The sequence below is a fragment of the Oncorhynchus nerka genome, unplaced genomic scaffold (assembly GCF_034236695.1).
Source record: "Oncorhynchus nerka isolate Pitt River unplaced genomic scaffold, Oner_Uvic_2.0 unplaced_scaffold_1253, whole genome shotgun sequence".
Taxonomy (NCBI): domain Eukaryota; kingdom Metazoa; phylum Chordata; class Actinopteri; order Salmoniformes; family Salmonidae; genus Oncorhynchus; species Oncorhynchus nerka.
The window spans coordinates 20,001-30,769 of record NW_027040086.1 but is presented as its reverse complement, the minus strand read 5'-3'; the positions used below and the strand labels follow the sequence as shown (position 1 = coordinate 30,769).

Sequence of the window (10,769 nt, the reverse complement as noted above, 5' to 3'; positions counted from 1 at the left end):
TTCATCATTCCTCATCCTATATTCTTGTTCTCCCTCCTCTCTCTTTCATTCCTCATCCTATATTCTTGTTCTCCCTCTCTCTCTTTCATTCCTCATCCTATATTCTTGTTCTCCCTCCTCTCTTTCATTCCTGATCCTATATTCTTGTTCTCCCTCCTCTCTTTCATTCCTCATCCTATATTCTTGTTCTCCCTCTCTCCTTCATTCCTCGTCCTCCATTTTCCTGGTCTCCCTCTCTCTCTTTCATTCATTCCTCATCCTATATTCCTGGTCTCCCTCTCTCCTTAAGTCTGTCATGACAGTGTTTCTCAATCTTTTCCTCTCTAAAAAAAATCGAATAAATTGGAAACGGGAAAATCATGATGCAGTTTCTGTTTGTTTATTGACAGACTGTTTTTGTTCTTTTTTTTACTTTTGCAGTGGACATTCTCATTTAAAGACGTTCGACAGACAGACAGACGAATCCCAGATGAACCCAGACTACCGTACATTTCATGACCATACTAGCATACCAATTAGAATGTACTGTAGCAAAGTGTGTGGGTCTTGGAACATCACTGAAGGCTGTGACCTTTTAGAAGTGCAGCTGTACTTTGTGATGCGTCACACAGAATGCCATCCTGAAGGATCCTGTGCTACAGTTCTTTAGTTCCTGCTGAGAATAGTTTCCCCCGGGCCTACTGGACAGGACCCTATGGAACAAAACAGAGAGTAAAAAAAAGAAAAACGAGAATAAGTACAATATTGAAGTTAATCACGTGTGTCAAGAAGCTAAAAGTGGATAATATTGTCGTTTCTTTTCATAGACAAACTAAATCAAGTCCTTACTCTGATAAATAGTCGAAGGTCATATCTTTGAAAGGTTTTCTCTTATCGGAACAGACCTCGTTCTCGACTATAGTAAATAGTAGTAAGTGAATCAAGGTTTGGCAGGCAGAGGAAAGGCAAGCATCTGGGTCTAATAAGGAACACCTCACTAACAGACAGACAAGCCTCTTTATATCACAACCCTGATATGAATGTTATTCTGCAACCTGCAGCAGCACCTGACTTACGGCATAAAGGACCAGACATCTGTTTCCTTTAGGCTAATAAAGTATTCAATCATTGATTCATTCATCCATCCACACGCGCAAAAAAACACATTTTTTGATTAGCAGTTCTCAAAATGGTTACCTTGGCAACGAGTTGGGGCTTCTGTACTCCTAGCCAATCACAGAGCTGGTTTCTGTGGGTCCTCACCGTGGCGACATCCTCCTCCCTAAAACCAGAGGATACAGAGAGGACAACGTGAAGATGACAGACTGACCCTACAGCAGGACCGACCCTACAGCAGGACCGACCCTACAGCAGGACCGACCCTACAGCAGGACTGACCCTACAGCAGGACTGACCCTACAGCAGGACTGACCCTACAGCAGGACTGACCCTACAGCATGACTGACCCTACTGACCCTACAGTAGGACTGACCCTACTGACCCTACAGCATGACTGACCCTACAGCATGACTGACCCTACTGACCCTACAGCATGACTGACCCTACTGACCCTACAGTAGGACTGACCCTACTGACCCTACAGTAGGACCGACCCTACAGCATGACTGACCCTACAGCATGACTGACCCTACTGACCCTACAGTAGGACTGACCCTACAGTAGGACCGACCCTACAGTAACACTGACCCTACAGTAGGACCGACCCTACAGTAGAACCGACCCTACAGTAGAACCGACCCTACAGTAGGACCGACCCTACAGTAGAACCGACCCTACAGTAGGACTGACCCTACTGACCCTACAGTAACTGACTACAGTAACACCGACCCTACAGTAGGACCGACACTACAGTAGGACTGACCCTACAGTAGGACTGACCCTACAGTAGGACTGACCCTACAGTACCACTGACCCTACAGTAGGACTGACCCTACAGTAGGACTGACCCTACAGTAGGACCGACACTACAGTGTCTATGACCCTACAGTAACACTGACCCTACAGTAGGACTGACCCTACAGTAGGACTGACCCTACAGTAGGACTGACCCTACAGTAGGACTGACCCTACAGTAACACTGACCCTACAGTAACACTGACCCTACTGTAGGACTGACCCTACAGTATCTATGACCCTACAGTATCTATGACCCTACAGTAGGACTGACCCTACAGTAACACTGACCCTACAGTAGGACTGACCCTACAGTATCTATGACCCTACAGTAGAACTGGCCCTAGAGTAACACTGACCCTTCAGAAGGACTGACCCTACAGTAGGACTGGCCCTAGAGTAACACTGACCCTACAGTAGGACTGACCCTACAGTAACTATGAACCTACAGTAGGACTGACCCTACAGTAACACCGACCCTACAGTAACACCGACCCTACAGTAACACCGACCCTACAGTAACACCGACCCTACAGTAACACCGACCCTACAGTAACACCGACCCTACAGTAGGACAGACCCTACAGTAGGACTGACCCTACAGTAGGACTGACCCTACAGTATCTATGACCCTACAGTATCTATGACCCTACAGTAGGACTGACCCTACAGTAGGACTGACCCTACAGTAGGACTGACCCTTCAGAAGGACTGACCCTACAGTAGGACTGACCCTACAGTAGGACTGACCCTTCAGAAGGACTGACCCTACAGTAGGACTGACCCTACAGAAGGACTGACCCTACAGTAGGACTGACCCTACAGTAGGACTGACCCTTTAGAAGGACTGACCCTACAGTAGGACTGGCCCTAGAGTAACACTGACCCTACAGTAGGACTGACCCTACAGTAGGACTGACCCTACAGAAGGACTGACCCTACAGAAGGACCGACTCCTCTAGAAAACACTGACCAATGAGCAGTTCGTAGAAAAGGGAAAGCCTCATTCTCTTGAAATGGTCTTTAGTAGTTTAATACATAAACAGCAGTCCCAGCAGGAGATAAACTAGTCTGTCCACTGCTCACCCTGCACCTGTTCCAGGGTCTGTCCTTAAAACCCTGCACCTGTTCCAGGGTCTGTCCTTAAAACCCTGCACCTGTTCCAGGGTCTGTCCTTAAAACCCTGCACCTGTTCCAGGGTCTGTCCTTAAAACCCTGCACCTGTTCCAGGGTCTGTCCTTAAAACCCTGCACCTGTTCCAGGGTCTGTCCTTAAAACCCTGCACTCAAAGACCTGTTCCAGGGTCTGTCCTTAAAACCCTGCACCTGTTCCAGGGTCTGTCCTTAAAGACCTGTTCCAGGGTGCACCTGTTCCAGGGTCTGTCCTTAAAACCCTGCACCTGTTCCAGGGACTGTCCTTAAAACCCTGCACCTGTTCCAGGGACTGTCCTTAAAACCCTGCACCTGTTCCAGGGTCTGTCCTTAAAACCCTGCACCTGTTCCAGGGTCTGTCCTTAAAACCCTGCATCCCAATTCTCCAGATGTTTCCTAAAGTGTGCATTTGCACAGTCCCTCTCCGGCATTTAAAAGCATAGGATAGAGGGGGGCATAGACCCTGTTAACTTAGTGACCGGGGGTGTAGGATAGAGGTGGGCTTACACCCTGTTAACTTAGTGACCAGGGGTGTAGGATAGAGGTGGGCTTAGACCCTGTTAACTTAGTGACCGGGGGTGTAGGATAGAGGTGGGCTTAGACCATGTTAACTTAGTGACCGGGGGTGTAGGATAGAGGTGGGCTTACACCCTGTTAACTTAGTGACCGGGGGTGTAGGATAGAGGGGGCTTACACCATGTTAACTTAGTGACCTGGGGTGTAGGATAGAGGTGGGCTTACACCATGTTAACTTAGTGACCGGGGGTGTAGGATAGAGGTGGGCTTACACCCTGTTAACTTAGTGACCGGGGGTGTAGGATAGAGGTGGGCTTACACCCTGTTAACATAGTGACCGGGGGTGTAGGATAGAGGGGGGCTTTACACCCTGTTAACTTAGTGACCGGGGGTGTAGGATAGAGGTGGGCTTAACCCTGTTAACTTAGTGACCGGGGTGTAGGATAGAGGGGGCTTACACCATGTTAACTTAGTGACCGGGGTGTAGGATGGAGGTGGGCTTACACCCTGTTAACTTAGTGACCAGGGGTGTAGGATAGAGGGGGTGGGATAGAGGGGGGCTTACACCCTGTTAACTTAGTGACCGGGGTGTAGGATAGAGGGGGGCTTACACCCTGTTAACTTAGTGACCGGGGTGTAGGATAGAGGGGGGCTTTACACCCTGTTAACTTAGTGACCAGGGGTGTAGGATAGAGGGGTGTAGGATAGAGGGGGTTACACCCTGTTAACTTAGTGACCGGGGTGTAGGATAGAGGTGGGCTTACACCCTGTTAACTTAGTGACCAGGGGTGTAGGATAGAGGGGTGTAGGATAGAGGGGGCTTACACCCTGTTAACTTAGTGACCGGGGTGTAGGATAGAGGGGGCTTTACACCATGTTAACTTAGTGACCGGGGTGTAGGATAGAGGGGTGTAGGATAGGGGGCTTACACCCTGTTAACTTAGTGACCTGGGGTGTAGGATAGAGGGGGCTTTACACCATGTTAACTTAGTGACCGGGGTGTAGGGACACCTGAGGGGGCTTAGACCCTGTTAACTTAGTGACTGGGGACTAGGATAGAGGGGGTCTTGATTCACTGACCAGTTGTGTCACTTAGTGACGTCATGACATCATCCATAGAGGGGGCTTTACACCATGTTCAAGCATCTAGTGACCTGGCTGGCTGTAGGATTCCTGATCTGTAGAGATATAGAGGGGCTTACACCTGGCTGACCTGGGGTCTTCCTGATCTGAGGGGGCTTAGACCATATTAACCTGGTGGCTGGGGTGATTTACACATGGACACTTCTGGGAGAAAGAGAGATTACACCTGGCTGGCTGTGGTCTTCCTGATCTGTGGACTAATTGAGTTCCCTGGCTGGCTGTGACTTCCTGATCTGGTTGGCTGTGGTCTTCTGATCTTAGAGAGTTGGTGTCAGTAGAGATAGAGAGATTACCAGATTACACATCATCCTGGCTGTAGTCTTCCTGATCTGTAGGGAGAAGAGAGATTACACCTGGCTGGCTGTGGTCTTCCTGATCTGTAGAGAGAAAGAGAGATTACACCTGGCTGGCTGTGGTCTTCCTGATCTGTAGAGAGATAGAGAGAAAGAGAGATTACACCTGGCTGGCTGTGGTCTTCCTGATCTGTAGAGAGAAAGAGAGATTACACCTGGCTGGCTGTGGTCTTCCTGATCTGTAGAGAGAAAGAGAGATTACACCTGGCTGGCTGTGGTCTTCCTGATCTGTAGAGAGAAAGAGAGATTACACCTGGCTGGCTGTGGTCTTCCTGATCTGTAGAGAGAAAGAGAGATTACACCTGGCTGGCTGTGGTCTTCCTGATCTGTAGAGAGATAGAGAAATAGAGAGATTACACCTGGCTGGCTGTGGTCTTCCTGATCTGTAGAGAGAAAGAGAGATTACACCTGGCTGGCTGTGGTCTTCCTGATTGGAGAGAGATAGAGAAATAGAGAGATTACACCTGGCTGGCTGTGGTCTTCCTGATCTGTAGAGAGAAAGAGAGATTACACCTGGCTGGCTGTGGTCTTCCTGATCTGTAGAGAGAAAGAGAGATTACACCTGGCTGGCTGTGGTCTTCCTGATCTGTAGAGAGAAAGAGAGATTACACCTGGCTGGCTGTGGTCTTCCTGATCTGTAGAGAGAAAGAGAGATTACACCTGGCTGGCTGTGGTCTTCCTGATCTGTAGAGAGAAAGAGAGATTACACCTGGCTGGCTGTGGTCTTCCTGATCTGTAGAGAGAAAGAGAGATTACACCTGGCTGGCTGTGGTCTTCCTGATCTGTAGAGAGAAAGAGAGATTACACCTGGCTGGCTGTGGTCTTCCTGATCTGTAGAGAGAAAGAGAGATTACACCTGGCTGGCTGTGGTCTTCCTGATCTGTAGACATCTGTAGAGAGATAGAAAGAGAGATTACACCTGGCTGGCTGTGGTCTTCCTGATCTGTAGAAGAGAAAGAGAGAGAACACCTGGCTGGCTGTGGTCTTCCTGATCTGTAGAGAGAAAGAGAGATTACACCTGGCTGGCTGTGGTCTTCCTGATCTGTAGAGAGAAAGAGAGATTACACCTGGCTGGCTGTGGTCTTCCTGATCTGTAGAGAGAAAGAGAGATTACACCTGGCTGGCTGTGGTCTTCCTGATCTGTGAAGAGAAAGAGAGAGAAAGACAGAAAGAGAGAGAGAAAGAGAGATTACACCTGGCTTGCTGTGGTCTTCCTGATCTGTAGAGAGAAAGAGAGATTACACCTGGCTGGCTGTGGTCTTCCTGATCTGTAGAGAGAAAGAGAGATTACACCTGGCTGGCTGTGGTCTTCCTGATCTGTAGAGAGAAAGAGAGATTACACCTGGCTGGCTGTGGTCTTCCTGATCTGTAAAGAAAGAGAATTACACCTGGCTGGCTGTGGTCTTCCTGATCTGTAGAGAGAAAGAGAGATTACACCTGGCTGGCTGTGGTCTTCCTGATCTGTAAAGAGAAAGAGAGATTACACCTGGCTGGCTGTGGTCTTCCTGATCAGTAAAGAGAAAGAGAGATTACACCTGGCTGGCTGTGGTCTTCCTGATCTGTGAAGAGAAAGAGAAAAAGACAGAAAGAGAAAAACCTAAGAAAATTACACCTGGCTTGCTGTGGTCTTCCTGATCTGTAAGAGAAAGAAAGATTAACCTGGCTGGAAATGTGTCAAACCAAAAACTGTAGAGAGAAAGAGAGATTACACCTGGCTGGCTGTGGTCTTCCTGATCTGTGAAGAGAAAGAGAGAGAAAGAGAGATTACACCTGGCTGGCTGTGGTCTTCCTGATCAGTAAAGAGAAAGAGAGATTACACCTGGTTGGCTGTGGTCTTCCTGATCAGTAAAGACAAAGAGAGATTACAGCTGGTTGGCTGTGGTCTTCCTGATCTGTAGAGAGAAAGAGAGAGAAAGAGAAAGACAGAAAGAGAGAGAGAAAGAGAGATTACACCTGGCTGGCTGTGGTCTTCCTGATCTGTAGAGAGAAAGAGAGAAAGAAAGAGAGAGAAAGAGAGCGAGGAAGAGAGAAAGAGAGCGAGAAAGAGAGAGAGAGAAAGAGAGCGAGAGAGCGAGAGAGAAAGAAAGAAGAAAGAAAGAGGAGAAGAGGGCAGGTTACACATGGCTGGCTGTGGTCTTCCTGATCAGTCCACTGACACCCCTATCAGATCACAACTTCCTGGGCAAAATGTTCCACTGTAATAGTGAAGGTGTAAACTTGGCAGTAGAAAACCTAAACAGTATATTTGGCCTCTCAGCTTCCCTATCAAATCTAAACATGTCAAGCAGAAAACCTAAGAAAATTAACAACAATGACAAATGATTTGATGAAGATCGCAAAAACCTACAAAAGAAATTGAGAAATGTGTCAAACCAAAAACATAGAGACCCATAAAACCGGAGTCTACACCTTCACTATGGCAACACACACACACACACACATTTCCTTCCACAGGGTCGGGGGGTGAGACAGGGATGCAGCTTAAGCCCCACCGTCTTCAACATATATAACATCTAGTGCCCTCGCCAAGTCAAGGGCACTAGAACAGTCTGCAGCACCCGGCCTCACCCTATTAGAATCCGAAGTCAAATGTCTGCTGATGATCTGGTGCTTCTGTCCCCAACCAAGGAGGGCCAACAGCAGCACCTAGATCTGTCCCCAACCAAGGAGGGCCAACAGCAGCACCTAGATCTGTCCCCAACCAAGGAGGGCCTACAGCAGCACCTAGATCTGTCCCCAACCAAGGAGGGTCAACAGCAGCACCTAGATCTGTCCCCAACCAAGGAGGGCCTACAGCAGCACCTAGATCTGTCCCCAACCAAGGAGGGTCAACAGCAGCACCTAGATCTGTCCCCAACCAAGGAGGGCCTACAGCAGCACCTAGATCTGTCCCCAACCAAGGAAAGCCTACAGCAGCACCTAGATCTGTCACCAACCAAGGAGGGCCTACAGCAGCACCTAGATCTGTCCCCAACCAAGGAGGGCCTACAGCAGCACCTAGATCTGTCCCCAACCAAGGAGGGCCAACAGCAGCACCTAGATCTGTCCCCAACCAAGGAAAGCCTACAGCAGCACCTAGATCTGTCACCAACCAAGGAGGGCCAACAGCAGCACCTAGATCTGTCCCCAACCAAGGAGGGCCTACAGCAGCACCTAGATCTGTCCCCAACCAAGGAGGGCCTACAGCAGCACCTAGATCTGTCCCCAACCAAGGAGGGCCTACAGCAGCACCTAGATCTGTCCCCAACCAAGGAAAGCCTACAGCAGCACCTAGATCTGTCACCAACCAAGGAGGGCCTACAGCAGCACCTAGATCTGTCCCCAACCAAGGAAAGCCTTCAGCAGCACCTAGATCTGTCACCAACCAAGGAGGGCCTTCAGCAGCACCTAGATCTGTCCCCAACCAAGGAGGGCCTACAGCAGCACCTAGATCTGTCCCCAACCAAGGAGGGCCTAACAGCAGCACCTAGATCTTCTGCACAGATTCTGTCAGACCAGGGCCCTGACAGTAAATCTCAGTAAGACCAAAATAATGGTGTTCCAAAAAGGTCCAGTCAGCAAGGCAAGAAGGGTTTCTACACCACAAATACAAATTCCATCTAGACACCATTTCCCTTATGAGAACACATGAAAAAATTCTGCAAAAATATCCTCAGTGTACAACGTAAAACACCAAATAATGCACGCAGAGCAGAATTAGGCCGATACCCGCTAAAATCTACAACCACCTAAAAGGAAGTGATCTATTGGGTGAAACACCACAGTGTGCCATCACAGCAGCAAGATGTGTGACCTGTTGCCACAAGAAAAGGTCAACCAGTTTTTGTACTATTTGCACATCATTACAACACTGTATAAAGACATCTGAAATGTCTTTATTCCTTTGGAACTTGTGAGTGTAATGTTCACTGTTCATTTTTTATTGTTTATTTCACTTTTGTCTATGATTTATTTCACTTGCTTTGGCAATGTAAACATATGTTTCCCATGACAATAAAAACCCTTACATTGAAATTGAGAGAGAGGCAGAGAGAGAGGCAAAGAGAGAGAGAGAGAGAGAGAGAGAGAGGCAGAGAGAGAGACAGATGAGAGACAGATGAGAGAGAGGCATAGAGACAGATGAGAGAGAGAGATGAGATGCAGAGAGAGAGAGATGAGAGAGACAGAGACAGAGATGAGATGCAGAGAGAGAGAGAGATGAGACAGATGAGATACAGATGAGAGAGAGACAGAGATGAGAGAGATGCAGAGAGAGAGAGACATATGAGAGATAGCTAACTCACCACAGGGAAGGGGTGACAGAGGAGCAGCAGCAGCTGGAACAGAACCTTCTTACGGACCTCTCCCTGGAACTGGATCAGACCACAGAACCTACAGGAGGGGAGAGAGAGTAGGGTTCGGGTGAGAGAAAGTAGGGTTCGGTGAGGACATCTGAAATGTCTTCAGTATTCGAGAGAGAGTAGGGTTCTAGAGAGAGTAGGGTTCGGGTGAGAGGAGGGTTCGGTGAGAGAAGTAGGGTTCGGTGAGGGGAGAAAGTGGGTTCGGTGAGGGGAGAGAGAGTAGGGTTCGGGTGAGAGAGAGTAGGGTTCGGTGAGGGGGAGAGAGAGTAGGGTTCGGTGAGGGAGAGAGAGTAGGGTTCGGTGAGGGGGAGAGAGAGTAGGGTTCGGGTGAGAGAGAGTAGGGTTCGGGTGAGAGAGAGTAGGGTTCGGGTGAGAGAAGAGGGTTCGGGTGAGAGAGAGTAGGGTTCGGGTGAGAGAGAGCAGAGTGAGGAGAGAGTAGGGTTCGGGTGAGAGAGACAGAGAGTAGGGTTCGTGAGGGGAGAGAGAGAAAGGTTCGGGTGAGAAGAGAGTAGGGTTCGAGAGAGAGAGAGTAGGGTTCGGGTGAGAGAGTAGGGTTCTGAGAGAGAGTTCGGGTGAGAAGAGTAGGGGGTGAGAGAGAGTAGGGTTCGGGTGAGAGAGAGTAGGGTTCGGGTGAGGGTGAGAGAGAGTAGGGTTCGGGTGAGGGTGAGAGAGAGTAGGGTTCGGGTGAGAGAGAGTAGGGTTCGGGTGAGAGAGAGTAGGGTTCGGGGGAGAGTGAGTAGGGTTCGGGTGAGAGAGTAGGGTTCGGGTGAGGGAGAGTAGGGTTCGGGTGAGAGAGAGTAGGGTTCGGGTGAGAAAGAGTAGGGTTCGGGTGAGAGAGAGTAGGGTTCGGTGAGAGAGAGTAGGGTTCGGGTGAGGAGGGTTCGAGAGAGTAGGGTTCGGTGAGGGTGAGAGAGTAGGGTTCGGGGTGAGGGGAGAGTAGGGTTCGGGTGAGAGAGGGTTCGGGTGAGAGAGAGTAGGTTCGGGAGAGTGAGTAGGGTTCGGGTGAGGGGGAGAGTGTGTGTGTAAAAGAAACCCCACTCACACAGCGATGGCGGAGCGGAGCTTCTGAGTGTCCTTGGACTTCTTAATCTCTTCCTTACAGAGAGACAACAAGTCCACACAGAACTGATGACTACAGAGAGAGAGAGAGAGAGAGAGAGAGAGGATAGAGGCATTTACATTTACATTTAAGTCATTTAGCAGACGCTCTTATCCAGAGCGACTTACAAATTGGTGCTTTCACCTTATGACATCCAGTGGAACAGCCACTTTACAATAGTGCATCTAGGTCTTTTAAGGGGGAGAAGGATTACTTTATCCAGAGGCAAGAGAAAGAGAGCAGAGAAGAGAATAGAGGATAGAGGCAAGAGAAA

General features: G+C 49.1%; 1 protein-coding gene and 1 long non-coding RNA gene across 5 annotated transcripts in view; both read right to left on the bottom strand.

The window, feature by feature from the left end:
• Positions 1-363: 363 nt before the first annotated feature.
• Positions 364-3,240, bottom strand: LOC135569025 (uncharacterized). Its single transcript, XR_010462808.1, has 2 exons — positions 1,177-3,240; positions 364-692 (listed from the first exon to the last, which is right to left on the bottom strand). It is a non-coding gene; the product is annotated as an uncharacterized LOC135569025 (long non-coding RNA).
• Positions 3,241-6,037: 2,797 nt separating this feature from the next.
• LOC135569024 (tubulin-specific chaperone D-like) overlaps positions 6,038-10,769 on the bottom strand; it is a 6,457-nt gene continuing 1,725 nt past the window's right edge. For 2 of the 4 annotated variants that reach the window (XR_010462805.1, XR_010462806.1), the window contains exons 3-6: positions 10,439-10,528; positions 9,340-9,427; positions 6,876-7,033; positions 6,039-6,398 (exon numbers count right to left, since the gene is read on the bottom strand). Coding sequence is in view for 1 of the 4 variants with exons in the window: in XM_065015838.1 (XP_064871910.1) it covers positions 7,004-7,033; positions 9,340-9,427; positions 10,439-10,528 (208 nt within the window). In the remaining 3 variants the exon portion in view is untranslated. Of the gene's footprint in view, positions 6,399-6,752; positions 7,034-9,339; positions 9,428-10,438; positions 10,529-10,769 lie in introns of those variants that run through there. The other 2 variants (XR_010462807.1, XM_065015838.1) reach the window with 2 other exon arrangements.